This window comes from Phyllopteryx taeniolatus, chromosome 4, assembly GCF_024500385.1.
Source record: "Phyllopteryx taeniolatus isolate TA_2022b chromosome 4, UOR_Ptae_1.2, whole genome shotgun sequence".
In the NCBI taxonomy this organism is placed as follows: domain Eukaryota; kingdom Metazoa; phylum Chordata; class Actinopteri; order Syngnathiformes; family Syngnathidae; genus Phyllopteryx; species Phyllopteryx taeniolatus.
The window spans coordinates 26,505,944-26,521,336 of NC_084505.1; the positions used below are offsets into that span (position 1 = coordinate 26,505,944).

The following is a 15,393-nucleotide window of genomic DNA, read 5'->3' on the forward strand; positions in this document are numbered from 1 at the left end:
TAGCCTCCAAAATTGCCTACCTAGGAAAGTTGAAGCAGCGATGCTAACCTGTAATACAAGAGTTCACCGTGTTGTCACCAAATGGTCAGGTGGTGTGTTGGTTGGCAAAAAGACTGTTCAATTAACGGCCGACCAGGCGTAACCAGGTTGTCCACACTTATTGTCGTTAATTAATAAATGGTAGTGTTGTGTTGCATTATTGGCTTTACATACAGATTTGAAAAGAACGATCCTGAGAGCTTTTACCGTATACCAAAGAAACCTGAAGCTCATCAAAAGCTTTGGGTCGTACAGCCATTAAGGGAGTGGCACCTACTGACGACGACCGTGTTTGCTTTCACTTTACATAATGGTAAGACACATAACTTTACATGATTTTGTTTTGCAATATATATATATCTTATTTAATCTTCATATTTTTCATATTGGCCACAAAAAGCAATGACAAAACATTAATTGCACATTAGTTATTAATATGCATCTCACTCTTACTTACTGCCTACTTTTGGTGATATTTTATCTTTTATAATAGGCCTACTATTGAATGCAACTTACAAATGGGATATGGACCTGAACAAAGGTTTAACCAAATATGCAAATACGCATTACGTATCGAGACGTTTCACTGTCTGAACATTTTTCAATCAACAACTGAATGATTAACACTTACTTGTACTGTATGCGTCAAGAGATTTAAGTTTTCATTAAATCTTTTGTGCAGTTCTATATTATAAGTTGTCGATCACAGACACGTAAATTGCATCAGGCCAGGTGGATGGATTCGGCTCCCATTTGTCCGTATACTGCGTATTGATCAGGCAAAACCTGGGTGCCACTGTTGTACAGATGCTTTGCTGCATAGCTTTGCTTGGCATCATCTGGGACAAACTTGCATACTGTAATAAAAAGTTACAAAAACTAGGGGATGATGCATCATTTTCTGTCACTGTTGGAAGCGTTCAGAGTTCCTCCCAACCAATTACATTCGCATGCGCACAATTAGTAGCCCCCGAAAGACAGAAGCAGCACTGGCTCTTTACTAGTGCACCTTGCTTTGTTTTGTTTTGTTTTTTTACATATCCTAAGGGCCTGGAATGACAACTCAAAATGAACTAGCAAAATAGCCTCGCTTTTATGTTCTAGAACACAGGTGTCAAATACAAGACCAGATCCGTCTCGCCACATCATTTTATATGGCCCACGAAGGCAAATCATGTACAACCCCAATTCCAATGAAGTTGGCACATTGTGTTAAACATAAATAAAACAGAATACAATGATTTGCAAATCATGTTCAACCTAGCAAATAATCATTAACTTAGAATTTTATGGCTGCAACACGTACAAAAAAAAGCTGGGACAGGGTCATGTTTACCACTGTGTTATATCACCTTTTCTTTTAACAACATTCAATAAACGTATGGGAACTGAGGACACTAATTGTTGAAGCTTTGTAGGTGGAATTATTTCCCATTCTTGCTTGATGTACAGCTTCAGCTGTTCAACAGTCCGGGGTCTCCGTTGTTGTATTTTACGCTTCACAATGCGCCACACATTTTCAATGGGAGACAGGCCTGGACTGCAGGCAGGCCAGTCTAGTACCCGCACTCTTTTACTAGGAAGCCACGCTGTTGTAACACGTGCAGAATGTGGTTTGGCATTGTCTTGCTGAAATAAGCAGGGGCGTCCATGAAAAAGACGTTGCTTGGATGGCAGCATACGTTTCTCCAAAACCTGTATCTACCTTTCAGCCTGAATGGTGCTGGCTTTTGAACTTTCCGTCCAGTTTGGATGGTTATTTTCCTCTTTCGCCCAGAGGACACAACGTCCACAATTTCTAAAAACAATTTGAAATGTGGACTCGTCGGACCATAGAACACTTTTCCACTTTGCATCAGTCCATCTTAGATGAGCTCGGGCCCAGAGAAGCCAGCGGCGTTTCTGGGTGTTGTTGATAAATGGCTTTTGCTTTGCATAGTAGAGTTTCAAGTTGCACTTACAGATGTAGCGCCGAACTGTATTTAATGACATTGGTTTTCTGAAGTGTTCCTGAGCCCATGTGGTATGATGAAATCCCTAAATTGCACGTTGAGGGACATTGCTCTTAAACTGTTTGACTATTTTCTCACGCACTTGTGCACAAAGAGGTGAACATCAACCCGTCTTTGCTTGTGAATGACTGAGCAATTCAAGGAACCTCCTTTTATACCCAATCATGGCACCCACCTGTTCCCAATTAGCCTGTTCACCTGTGGGATGTTCCAAACAGGTGTTTGATGAGTATTCCTCAATTTACTCAATCTTTTTTGCCACCTGTCCCATCTTTTTTGGAACGTGTTGCAGCCATAAAATTCTAAGTTAATGATTATTTGCTTAAAACAATAAAGTTTATCAGTTTGAACATTAAATATCTTGTCTTTGTAGTGTATTCGATTAAATATAGATTGAACATGATTTGCAAACCATTGTATTCTGTTTTTATTTATGTTTAACACAACATCCCAACTTCATTGGAATTGGGGTTGTACATCAGTTTCATGTTTATTGCTAAAATACCAAATTGTGCTCACTTTTAATGACGTTCAGTTATTACAAGCATTTGTTCCCAATCCCCCTTTTTAAAAAAAACTGAAAAATAGTTGAAATTTTTTTTACTGGCTTATGATTTCAAAAGCAGTTACCCATCAATTATTTTTGTATGTGTGATACGAGGCGATCATACATATATATGGGTTCAAAGTCATAATGGCCCTCCAAGGGAAACCATAACTACGATGCGACAAAAATGAGTTTGACGCCCCTGTTAGAATAATCCCTTGAAATCTGAACACTAGTGCCCTTAAAAAAGATGCAACGTTTATGGACCCAAGGACACGTAACAATACGTCATTGGGGTGTTGAGTATGTTAGGAGTGAGTACTCGAGTTGGTCGCCAGCTGACTTGATAGCCGACAGGTTTGACAGTGAACAACAGCAAGATGGAATTAAACCATTAGAGCGCCGAAAAGCAGTAGTGGAGTGAATTGATGTTTGATGCCAAACATGTCAAAATGATCCCAGCATGAAGGTGATATACCTGCGACCTATTCTTAGCGCTCCTAATCAGCTTACCAGGTTGAACACGGTCTCCACGAGGTCTCGATTGGAAACTTCCCCAACTTCCGTGAGGCCGGCCAGCACGGCGAATTTCATCCTGATGCCTCGGATGGGCACGGCGGGGTTGAGCGGCCCGGTGCCCGCCGTGGTCTCCTCGCTCGCCATTGCTCAAGGTGGGAACCGGAGAACAGGTGGCGTCCACAGGTAAAGCCACCTGTTCGCCTCCAATGGCGGCGGTGGCAAGTCAAAGGGGGGGGGGGGGAGAAGGGAAGGTAGAGGGAGGTTCTCTTTAATGTCCCTCCGGGTTCGTTGGTGGCAGTCTACAGGCACATAAGCAAGAGTACGTCCCTTGCCATTCACGATAAGTAAAGTCCAATAAAGTACCAAGAGTGTCGCTCCACCATGGAAAATGCCTCCGCGAACTACTCCTCTTCTTTTAGTCCGTAACTTGATAGCCCGCAGGCGGATTAATGCCGTCCGAAGAAGAATGAAGAGGGCGAGTAGGTGAGCTGAAAGGGTACGGGGAGGCAGGTAGAAGCACGGCCAGCCTTTCCCCGACGCTCGCTTCCTCGAAAAGCGTCCAAAAAGGTCCACTTTTACAACCGGCGGAAGTTGCTATTGTCATGGAGTCCGCACACTTGACAGGTAGCTGTGCCAAACTCTCAAAGCTCGTACACACGCCGACTGAAACACCACACAAAGGGAGGCGGGAGGCGGGGGGCGGGGGTCCGCTCGCCTCGTCGAACCGGGAAAGTGCACTCAAGCTCGGCCAAAGAGAGTGAAGCATTCGCCCGGCTGCTCGCTGCGTCCGCCTTCGCTTCCTGATTTACTCCCCGGTAGCTTTCAGACCGTCACCGCCATGACAGTGGAAGCCCTTGAGTAAGGGAGTGTGCGCATGCGCGGCGAGAAGTAGTCACTCGGAATGACGGCTTGTTTCGCTCTCGAGGCGGGCGGCGAGGCAGGTGTGTGCGGCTCAGGTGCACGGACACAGTCGGCTTTTTATTTTTTTTTAACGGCGCCTTTCTGTCTTAATTTAAATATTAAAATGGTGGCCAATACACGAGCAAGCGTATTGAGCCACTTCCTATGGAAGAACAAGTAAGATAACTATCGAAATTACATCGTGAATTGGCAATTTAGCATTGGCGAGTAAGGGGCGTTTCCAGACCCTCAGGGTGACCCAGACAAGGACCATGGAGGCTAAATTATCTTTTATTAAACTATCATCCATCCATCCATTCATTTTCTGAGCCGTTTATCCTCACAAGGGTGTGTATGTATATATATATATATATATATATATATATATACATCCATCCATCCATTTTCTGAGCCGCTTCTCCTCACTAGGGTCGCGGGCGTGCTGGAGCCTATCCCAGCTATCATCGGGCAGGAGGCGGGGTACACCCTGAACTGGTTGCCAGCCAACCGCAGGGCACATACAAACAAACAACCATTCGCATGCCCATATATATATATATATATATATATATATATATGGGCATGCGAATGGTTGTTTATATATAACTTATATATATAAGTTTATATATATATATATAAACTTTTTATAAACAAAATTTGTTTTTGGGAGGGGTGAGGTTACACACTGGGCGGCACGGTGGGCGACTGGTTAGCACATCTGCCTCACAGTTCTGAGGACCGGGGTTCCAATCCTGGCCTCGCCTGTGTGGAGTTTGCATGTTCTCCCCATGCCTGTGTGGGTTTTCTTGGGGTACTCCGGTTTCCTCCCACATCACAAAAAAACATGCTTGGTAGGTTAATTGAAGACCCTAAATTGCCTGTAGGGGTGAATGTGAAGGTGAATGGTTGTTGTTTATATGTGCCCTGTGATTGGCTGGCAACCAGTTACGGTACCCCGCCTCTCGCCCAAAGACAGCTGAGATAGGCTCCAGGACACCCGCGACCCTAGTGATAAACGGTACAGAAAATGGATGAATGGATGGTTACACACTGATGTTGGCCGAGAAGTCCTGGCTCTCGGTCTCCGCTCGAATTCATCCAAAAGTGTTCTATATGGTTGAGGTCAGGATTGTGCAGGCCGGTCGTTAATCCACATCAAACTCTCTCATCCGTGTCTTTATGAACCTTGATTTGTGCACTGATGCACAGTCATGTTGGAACAGGAAGTGGCCATCTCCAAACTGTCCCCACAAAGTTAGAAATGTCCAAAATATTAGCCCCTGAGCTCCAGTGAAAGAAACTGAATGCTTCAGCATACCAAGAGATTTTGGACAGTCAAACAGTTACCCCTTCCTGTTGCAACATATCAGTGCACCACTGCACAAAGAAAGGCCCATAAAGACATGCATGAGAGAATTTGGTATGGATGAACTTGACTGGCCTGCACAGAGTCCTGTCCTCAATGCGATAGAACACCTTCGGTTGATTTGGAGTGGACAGTCAGCCAGGCCTTCCCATCCAAAATCAGTGTGTGACCTCAAAAATATGCTCCGGGAAGATTGGGCAAATATTTCCATAACCTTTCTCCTAAACCTCGTTGAAAGCCTTCCCACAAGAGTTGAAGCTGTTATAGCTGCAAAGGGTAGACCAACATCATATTAAACCATATGGATTTAGAATGGGATATCACTTAAAAACATATGTGAGTCACGGTAGGTGAGTAAATACTTTTGGCAATATAGTAACGTGTTGGTTCATTATTTGAAGCATCAGTTACAGTGACCTCTCCTGGCGAAAAACAAAACTGCAGTGAATTTAAAGCATCTTTGCCTTAAAAAAATTATGCGCACGCACACACAAAGACTGAACATAAATAAGCATCCGCTGTGGCATTCCTTTCCCTCCTTGTTTCAGAACCATCTCTGTCCAGCAAGTTGATACCTGACAGAGAAACATTACGGTAATCATCAGTACTGAAATGTTTAAATCTGTGTCCTTTTATTACTTGTTCTTTTTTTGTTGAGCATGTTATCACTTGACTGTAACATTACCTGTGCATAATGGATTTTAAATATTTGCTGGTGCTGATTGAGCTGTTCTTCTGTCACAAACAATGTCACTTTGTCTTCAATGCCCCATTGTCCACTGACACCTCAATGTAGCAGTAGTGTTACCAGCTACATGATATTCAGGGAAAGGTGGCACTCCTAATAGCACTCTGGCCACTTTCACAGAGCCATCCACATAATGGCATTTCACTGTTAGGCATGTGTCCATTTCAATGGAGGTCCACATATCAGCAATCAGGCTCACGGCCTCTACCCTCTGCATGGACAGCCTTGGTCTTCTCCTCATATTTTTGGACTATCATATTCTTGAGAGAGCGTCTGGGTGGAAGAGTTAGTCTTGGATCAAGCAATCAAAGCCACAGTCATCCATGATGGAAGAAAGCAAATTAAGACAAAGAAAGAGATTTATGCAAAATTGCATTTAAATGAAGCAGGCTTACAGTATGAGTCATGGAATACAATCATAATATATTGTTTGTGTGTGTAAATAATAATAATGTTATAGGCCTAATACTGTACATATATCCACTTGTGTTCCCGTGGTTAACAGCAGTTTGATGCTTGGCAGTGAAGTGCCTAATAATGGAGGAAGGGAAGGGCATCGGAACTGGACTAGCATTTCGATTCTCCCGGAATCATTCAAATTTTGAAATTTGTGTCCCTAGTTTCGATGCGTCGTCCCGCCGAGGCAACCAAAAGAAGAATGGCAGGAAGTGTGTGAGCGCAATGTTGTGCGGCGGCGATTGAAAGCGTGCCTTAACTTTGTTAAAATAAATGACCAGTCGGCACAGTGCAACACATGCAATAAGATTATATCGTGCAAAGAAGGTTGCACAACAAACATGATTAAACATCTCAATACATGGTGTAGAAGTAACAGAGTGCCTCGTCTTTGCCGTACACGCTCTGCCTCTGACTCACAGCCTAGCACTGCACTGAAGTCAGAATCAGTTAAGTAAAATAATAAAATACGTCACATCAGAACGAACTATCTTCCCAGTGTGCTCCATAATGCTCCAATACAAATGAAATACAGTGGTACCTTAAGATACGAGTGACAAGACTGAAGAGTTTTTTGAGATATGAGTTGTCGGTCGACTGTTTTTTCGCTTCGATTTGTGAGCGCAGACTTGAGATACGAGTGCTGCATGGTAGCAGTGAACTCAATTAAACACACTTTACAATTAGCAGTAATTTGGCAAATAGTGAACAATTCATCAAAAAAGAGGCTTAAAACTGTTTAATACCACTCCCAGTTGAAGTTTAGTTAGAAACTAAACATAAAATAACCATCGCGTAGACTTTGAGTCTGCTAGGTTAATGCTAATGCTAATTAGCATCTATGTTGCAGCGCTTTAACGCTTTATGCAACAGCCTGAACACAAATGGTGCAGCAATAATATGTACACTGACAATATAACAGAACTCATATTCAAATATCCTTTATCCTCTGTGTAGCTGTGTGCTGAGAGAGGAGTTGCGGTATTATAATGAATCCCACTTGAGATCTAAGCAGGATGCACCCCGCAGCAATTTGACTGGCTGCTGCATCCATACAACCCTGACTGGAAGGAACACAACTCAACCAGTCACCTGTCAAATCGAGAGGAGGCAATACCAGTGAATCACCTGGCTCTAGTGAATCACTTGATTGCCAACCAGTCAGGCTGCTTTCTAACGTCATATGTGATTTGAAGCAAACTTTGAAGCAGTGGTTCTATAGAATTGGATTTTGAAGCCGGTATTGAAGCTTCAATATCGACTGCCATCATTACATTACACTGTTTACAGCAGTAATAAATGTGTGGGCACATAGTAGTCTGTGTTGACTCATCAGCTGGCATCGCCAGACCAGTTGAAGGGCAAGTAAATCTCATGAGCTTGCACACTTGTATTGTTTCCACACTGTTGACCTTTGTGCTGACACCACTTACCAGTAGTGTCAAACTCAATCACACAGGGGACAAAAATTCAACGCACGCATTAGGCTGCGGGCTGAACAGGATTGACATTTTTGAATATACTAAAACTAAATGTTTTTTAACATAAAAATTAATCAAAACAAACAGGATACAATATCATGCCAAAATAAATCGACTTAAACTTAAAATGTAACCGAAAATGTGTTGCTCTACATAAAAACATCTGTCAAAATTATACAAATTCCAAAAATGGACACAGTGCAAAAAACTTGAAAATATAAAGAAAAATTGTGGTTTTACAGTTAAGTTAAAATAATTGTAAATCAAAACGTTTCTTTGCACTTTTCTATTTTCAGAGCTGAATACTTAGTATCTTCGCTTGGAACCATATTTGTTCATGTTTGGGGTTAAGTCCTGTGTTGTAGAAATTCTCATCATGTACTCATTTAGCAATGAGATGACTCCAATCGTGACAATAAATTAACACCGTGGCAACCATGAGTAAAGCATGTAATGGTCAGACACACTTTAAAAAAGTTAAAATAGGAGATGGCAATTTTCAAAAAACTTTTTGTCATATTTGTTGAAACGATCAGTATGACCTAGCAGTAGTACATGTAGAAAATGATCTGTGAATAAAATCAGCCTTCTTTGGTTCCATCTCATACGTCTAATTTGATTTTAAAAAAAATAAAAAATACACTGGCATAGAAAACACAACCAATCAGAGACAGGCGTGACTCACGAGGTGTCAATCATGTCACACTCACACCTGCAGCCTCATGCTGACCTGTTACCTTGGGGTTCATGAGCTTTGCTAAGACTATGGTGGAATATCTACCTCGGGAAAAATACCCATCCCTCGTTTGCTAACAACTGCTCATAAGACTAGCAAACAGAAACAGAGCCAAGAAGTAACAAAAGAAGGAATTGGACAGCTCAAGAGTGAACATAGGAGTTGCCTTTCAGAGGTGGAGGGAACTATCATTGGATAATGCATTATGGCAAGACCACCAGACCACTGACCGGTTCCGGTCCCTAAGCCATTTGGTACCGGGTCGCACAGAGAGACTGAAAGAAGTATTTTTTTTTTAAAATCAGGTGCATGCGCGTGTGCCTTGCAAAGTCTCTCGGTCATGTGATACGGAAAAAGTCCTCAAGCTGTATTTAGGAGACAATATCATCAATCCTACTTAAAATAGGCTACACGTTTATCAATCAATTTAATTAATACGACAAAAACTACAAAATATAGAGGTTTTGTGTATTCGGACAACTTTAGTTTACCGCAATCAAACAATTTGATTCGTATTTATTTCAATTGAAACCCTGATATCATGGATATACTATTGAGCTGTGGGAGCATGGCGATAACAATATATAACAATAGGTAGATACAACACAACACAACACACCCTCATGGCTACACTAAGCTAGTGGGGACAAAGTGTCAGCGCATTCCATGTTCGTGAATGGCAAGAAAGCAAAACAAAAAACAAGGATGCCTGCACAAAATGCATACGGTTTGCACACAACGGCATACAATCACAACAAGGGAAATCATAGGTAAGAATAATTTTTGGATCTTTTTTCATTATTGAATCTTTTTGAGAGCATCCAGTCTCCAGTCCCCTCCAAAAGTATTGGAACTGCAAGGTCAATTCCTTCATTTTTTGTTGTATTCTGAAGACATTTGGGTTTCAGATCAAAAGATAAATATGAGACAAAAGTTCAGAATTCCAGGTTTTATTTTATGGTATTTACATCAAGATGTGTTAAACAACTCAGGACAGAGCACCTTTTGTTTGAACCCACCCACTTTTCAAGTGAGCAAAAGTATTGGAACATGTGACTGATGGGTGTTTCTAGTTGCTCAGGTGTTGCCTTTGAGATTGATTGCTTAAAAAGTAGATAGTGCTTTTTTTGGCTTTGAGTTTCACATATGAAAACTACATTTAGTGTGAAGCAAACATGAAGACCAGCTGTCTATGGGAGAAAAGCAGCCCATTTTGAAGCTGAGCGAAGAGGGAAAACCGATCAGCGCTATTGCACAAACATTGGGCAACAATTTGGAATGTCCTGAAAAAGAAAGAAACTACTAGCGTACCGAGCAATAGACATCGATCAGGTCAGCCAAGGGTATCAACAGCAGTTGATGACAGAAATATTGTGAGAGCTGTGAAGAAGCACCCAAAGACAACAGTCAGTGACATCAGTGCCAACATCCAGGGCTTCATCATTATATATATATATATATATATATATATATATATATATATATATATATATATAGGCTTAGTATAAAAGATTTCATTGCCTCTGGACTAAACTACTACTACTACAACTAAAGTTGCAGGCCACATTGGGATAAACTTTTTTTTTTTAGGTTTTTTTTTTAAATCAAATGTTATGTAGCACATACCTTTCCGTTGCCAAAACAGCAAAATCGGTCAAGAAATAAGCAAGTTATGATTTATTTTCAATGTGCATGCACAATCTTTGAAGGGACCGTTGCCCCCACCAACGTGGCCGCCACGTAGGCACGTCCCGTTGCGAACTGGAACCAAGGCATCGCGAGAGGAAAGCACAAACCGCCCGATATTGTTCTCTTTAAGTCTCGCGCGATTTGCTCTTTTCCTCCTCTTTCACTCCCTGTAGCCAACATGGCAGTCGGCAAGAATAAGAGGCTGACCAAAGGCGGCAAAAAGGGTGCCAAAAAGAAGATGTAAGTAAGAGATTCACTCAGCTGTGTATTAAAGAGCCTCCATCCTTTATATTGAGACCAATAACGTACTAAAAGAACAAATGATGAACGCGATATTTGGTGGATAGCTAGGTCCTCGTCGGATTTCGTCGACACGGGCCTGTGTGTGTCGAGGTTCGGAGTTGTCATGCCCTTGTATGCATTTGGTTAATTGTTGTTTAATGGCATAGTAGACTTGTGCATGAACCGGCTAGTGAGAACCTGAAGTGGGTTTAATCATTTAGGAGAGTTAGACAAGCTTCACGCGTTTTCTGGAGCTAACTCATGTTAGCCGGCGTCACGATTACGAGTGGCACGTCTTAAACTCCTCAAGAAAATAAACTTAAATGTCTTTTCTGTGCATTTGCGCGAGAACGCTAAAGAGCTGAAATTGAGCTGACATGTTGAGGGACAAATTGAGTTGCTGGAATGTCGGAGTTGGGACTGTTTGTATCAATCAAATGTGGAAGTAAATGGTAAAGATGTAAAATCTATTGAAAGTTGATTCTGATGATCTGATCTGATCTGAAATTGGAATGATTTGAGAAGGTTAAGAAATGTGGAAGGATTCTAAGTATGTGAAATGTCTGCATTAATTTGGGAGTTTTTAACATGTCCTGAATGTTGTGAATCTTTTGTAGTTGGGATGGTTTGTATGGGTTGAGAAGCTCGTCAGAAGGAACAATATAATAAAAATAGTGGTTGTAATCAATGTGGGGCAGAAAAACACAATGAAACACAATTTACTTGGTGAAAATGTCCCATAAATGGCTAAATAAGTGGTGTGTGTATATATATATATATATATAACCATTATTCTTATGAATCTTTTTAGAAATAAATAAAAAATGTTGTCGACTTGCCTTGAAAAATACTTGTACATCTCTGAAAAGACAAAAAGATAAGCTGTAACGCTTGTTGCATGTACTTTTTATGACAAAATCAGTTGTGCTTGGTCGCAAAAAACAATCCTTACTCGTTTGGAAGTCCACAAAATCTTCATGACACACAGACAGTAGGAAAGAAAATGTTTTTTTAGGAGTGACTTCCAGCATTTTCCAATACAGACCATCTTTAAAAATAGAAAAATAACCAATGGAGCCAGAGGTGGTCACGTCAAAAAAATGTATGCAGGAAAACCCCATAAAATGTAGATGTTTTCTTCCAGTGTGGACCCTTTCTCCAAAAAGGACTGGTACGATGTCAAGGCGCCGGCCATGTTCATCATCCGCAATCTTGGCAAGACATTGGTCACCAGGACTCAGGGAACCAGTAAGTCTGCTCTATTGCTAAATATTACATAGTTTCTTTCAATGGGCTGGGCTGAAGAGTCATATTTACATTAACCCAGTTATTGTATTTACATTAAACATTTCCATACCTTTATTCAAAAACAGGACATTATTTCAAATTGACAGTGCATAAAATGCACAAACAAGTTGATTGTAATTCACTTACTGGTTTGGTCTGTAACGTGTCAGAAAATAGGCAAAACTGTGAAATGTTTTCCAAAGTAAAAGATGTTTCTAAATGTCTTATTTTGTTAAAACACAAATAGAAGCAGTCTGCTTTATTATTAATAGTATTTACTAATTTATAATCTTTATTTACTGTTGAGAGGCTGAAAATGCTAGGATTTGAACAATTCAATTTAACAAGGCCTCAACAATTAATCGATTATCAAAATTGTTTACCATGTAAATTACAAACAAAGAACAAAAAGGTCCTCCTAAAAACATTTTCTATTCTAAATTTCAAAGTGCATCAATTGGACATTACACCGTGAAGGCAGCTTGTTTCGGTCCCAAATGACTGTGTGTGTTTAATTACAAAATCTCCCATTGCGGCGTATTAACTCGTTCGCACTCAAATGGCCTTTAACGCGCTTTACCCTGTCATTTATCGCCTCCCAGGAATCGCCTCTGATGGTCTGAAGGGTCGCGTGTTTGAGGTGAGCCTCGCTGACCTGCAGAACGACGAGGTGGCCTTCCGCAAGTTCAAGCTGATCACGGAGGATGTGCAGGGCAAGAACTGCCTCACCAACTTCCACGGCATGGACCTGACCCGTGACAAGATGTGCTCTATGGTCAAGAAATGGCAGGTAACATAACTTTTGGATGTTTTTCTTTGGGGGGCGAATGGCAAAATTCGCAAGAGGTGAAAATTCCAAGAATTTCCAGAAAATAATTATTGTAAAGGAAAAAAATTATTGATAAAGGGCACCGTGTCTGTCTATAGCAAAGCAGAACTAGCATGTCTACGATCACAAGGCATTCGGCATGCAGACTGTCTAATTGTTAACGTAAAGATGGCGCCCCTCAAGTGAATATAATACCTGCATTTTGTTTTGATGATGCAAAATTAATTTTTATTCAATTAATTGATGGTAGTATCCGTGGAATAAGTGATTCTAAAAATATTCAATAGCTGCAGCCCTATTATAGTCTCTCACCCTGAGGTTGTTCCTGGTGTTCCCCCAGACGATGATCGAGGCCCACGTGGATGTGAAGACGACGGACGGCTACCTGCTGCGTCTCTTCTGCGTGGGCTTCACCAAGAAGCGCACCAACCAGATCCGCAAGACTTCCTACGCCCAGCACCAGCAGGTGCGCCAGATCCGCAAGAAGATGATGGAGATAATGACCCGCGAGGTGCAGACTAACGACTTGAAGGAGGTCGTCAACAAGCTGTGAGTGGCGCAGAGTTGATGTCTCGGTGGTGTTGTACTCCCTCCTAATTAAAACAATGTTTTGGTGTTTTCGGTTTCAGGATCCCTGACAGCGTTGGCAAGGACATCGAGAAGGCCTGCCAGTCCATCTACCCTCTGCACGACGTCTACGTCCGCAAGGTCAAAATGCTCAAGAAGCCCAAGTTTGAACGTAAGCAGTCAACTGTGTTCACAATTAATTTCATTCTGTTGATGTAATGCATAATGACAAACTGTTAGTCCTATATGATCCTTTTATTACTGTCATTGATACTTTTTTGTAATCCTTATTGGGCAATTCCGGCATTCTTCCAACAATTTGCATATTCATAAGACATTGCACACACCTTTTAAACAGCAGAGACAAATATTTACAATGTGTAGAAACATTGAGATGGGTTCCTGCTCTAAAGGAGGCGTATACCTTTTTTTCCCTTAAATCACACAATTTATAACAGTTCCCAGGCGTACAGTGGATTCCCACTATTGCTGGGGGATCAGTACCGGGGCATACTGCGAATAGTGAGTGTCCGAATAATTTATGGTCCCCTAAAATTTATATGCTGTAATAGTTTTAATTACCTATATTAATAGTTTAAACCACAATTATTCCACAAACTATTATCCTAAAGGATTATGCTTTTCAAACACTTACAGACATCTTTAAACATGTCTCTACCCTTAAAAGAAGTACAGGACAGTAAACAGTCCTGTTATGGTGCCCTGCGTGGTGACCGCGTTTGTCATATCAACAACTTCTGTTATATTTTTCCTGCTGCTATTATGTGTACTGTATCTAGAGTTCTGTGCTTGCACTTAAATATAACATACAACAACAAGATCTTTTGGACATTGGATTAGATATTTTCTGCTCTGCTGGCCAATAACTCCGGCCGGCTACTATCGATAACTTGGCGTAACGTCGTGAACTTGTAAGCCTCCCACCTTGACACTTGATTGGTGGGCAGGTATCCAGAGACCCCACTATTTCTATAAAAGACATTTTTTTTCATGATGTCCATTTTTAGTTTGTCAATTGAACTTAATGGTGTTTTGTCCACCCTGGCTGTATGTCATTTTTGTTCCTCCTGCAGTGGGCAAACTGATGGAGCTCCACGGCGAAGGCAGTTCTGGCAGCACCACCAAAGCAGCTGGAGACGACACCGGAGCCAAGGTGGAGAGGGCTGACGGTTACGAGCCCCCCATCCAGGAGACCGTCTAAAAAAAAACCACCCTGACAGATTTAATAAAAATAAAAAAAATAAAAAAAATGTAAATGACCAACATTGACTTTTATTTATGTCTCATTGCTGTTCAATGAATAGCACTCATCTCAAAATGAGTGTTGAGATCCTTTATTGAAAATGAAAGCCTTAATTATCCTTTAAATGTGCCATATTTTACCAAACCAACTATTTCTAGTATTTGGGATGTAATATTGGCTCTATGGTGCCTCAGTAAATGTGAAATATGAATTAATATCGTCCAAGCATTCCTGAGTTCCAGACGATTTTCTGCCGAGAAGCCTGATATCAGGTAATTCAAATTTCTCTCGTGAAGATCTCTGACTAGCTCGATGTCCCTGAGCCAGCACTGTCAAGATAAACGTGTGCAGTGTATCTTTTACACAGAGGCAACAAATCAGAGGAAAGGGGGCAGTCTTAGCCAAATATGGACAAAGCTGTTTTAGGACTGGGTCAAACAGAAGTTGCTCTTAGAGGGGGCCTTTTCTGGACACTTGTATGACAAAACCAAGGTGCTTTTGAAATGAAATTGACATTTATGTCCACGTTAGAGAGTCACTCAATGGAGGTCTAAATAGCCAAAATATGGGACCTTTAACTATACTTATTCTGCTGTGTACAGGTCTTAAAAAATGCCACCAACATAACTTTTTTAAAAATACATTTGCATTCTTTATTTTTTAGTACTTCA

At 41.1% G+C, this 15,393-nt stretch overlaps 2 protein-coding genes across 8 annotated transcripts in view; one reads left to right on the plus strand and one right to left on the minus strand.

Annotated features, from left to right (window-relative positions):
- lrba (LPS-responsive vesicle trafficking, beach and anchor containing) overlaps positions 1 to 3,986 on the minus strand; it is a 266,996-nt gene extending 263,010 nt beyond the window's left edge. For 5 of the 7 annotated variants that reach the window (XM_061770951.1, XM_061770956.1, XM_061770953.1 and 2 more), the window contains exon 1: positions 3,112 to 3,985. In XM_061770951.1, the coding sequence (XP_061626935.1) occupies positions 3,112 to 3,261 (150 nt within the window). In that variant the 5' untranslated portion in view covers positions 3,262 to 3,985. Of the gene's footprint in view, positions 1 to 3,111 lie in introns of all 7 variants that reach the window. The other 2 variants (XM_061770952.1, XM_061770955.1) reach the window with 2 other exon arrangements.
- A 6,589-nt stretch (positions 3,987 to 10,575) lies between these two features.
- rps3a (ribosomal protein S3A) lies at positions 10,576 to 14,742 on the plus strand. Its single transcript, XM_061770968.1, has 6 exons — positions 10,576 to 10,733; positions 11,920 to 12,023; positions 12,665 to 12,852; positions 13,232 to 13,440; positions 13,521 to 13,630; positions 14,553 to 14,742. The coding sequence occupies exons 1-6, from the start codon at positions 10,672 to 10,674 to the stop codon at positions 14,678 to 14,680; spliced, it is 801 nt and encodes a 266-aa protein (XP_061626952.1). The 5' UTR covers positions 10,576 to 10,671; the 3' UTR covers positions 14,681 to 14,742.
- The last annotated feature ends 651 nt before the right edge of the window (positions 14,743 to 15,393 follow it).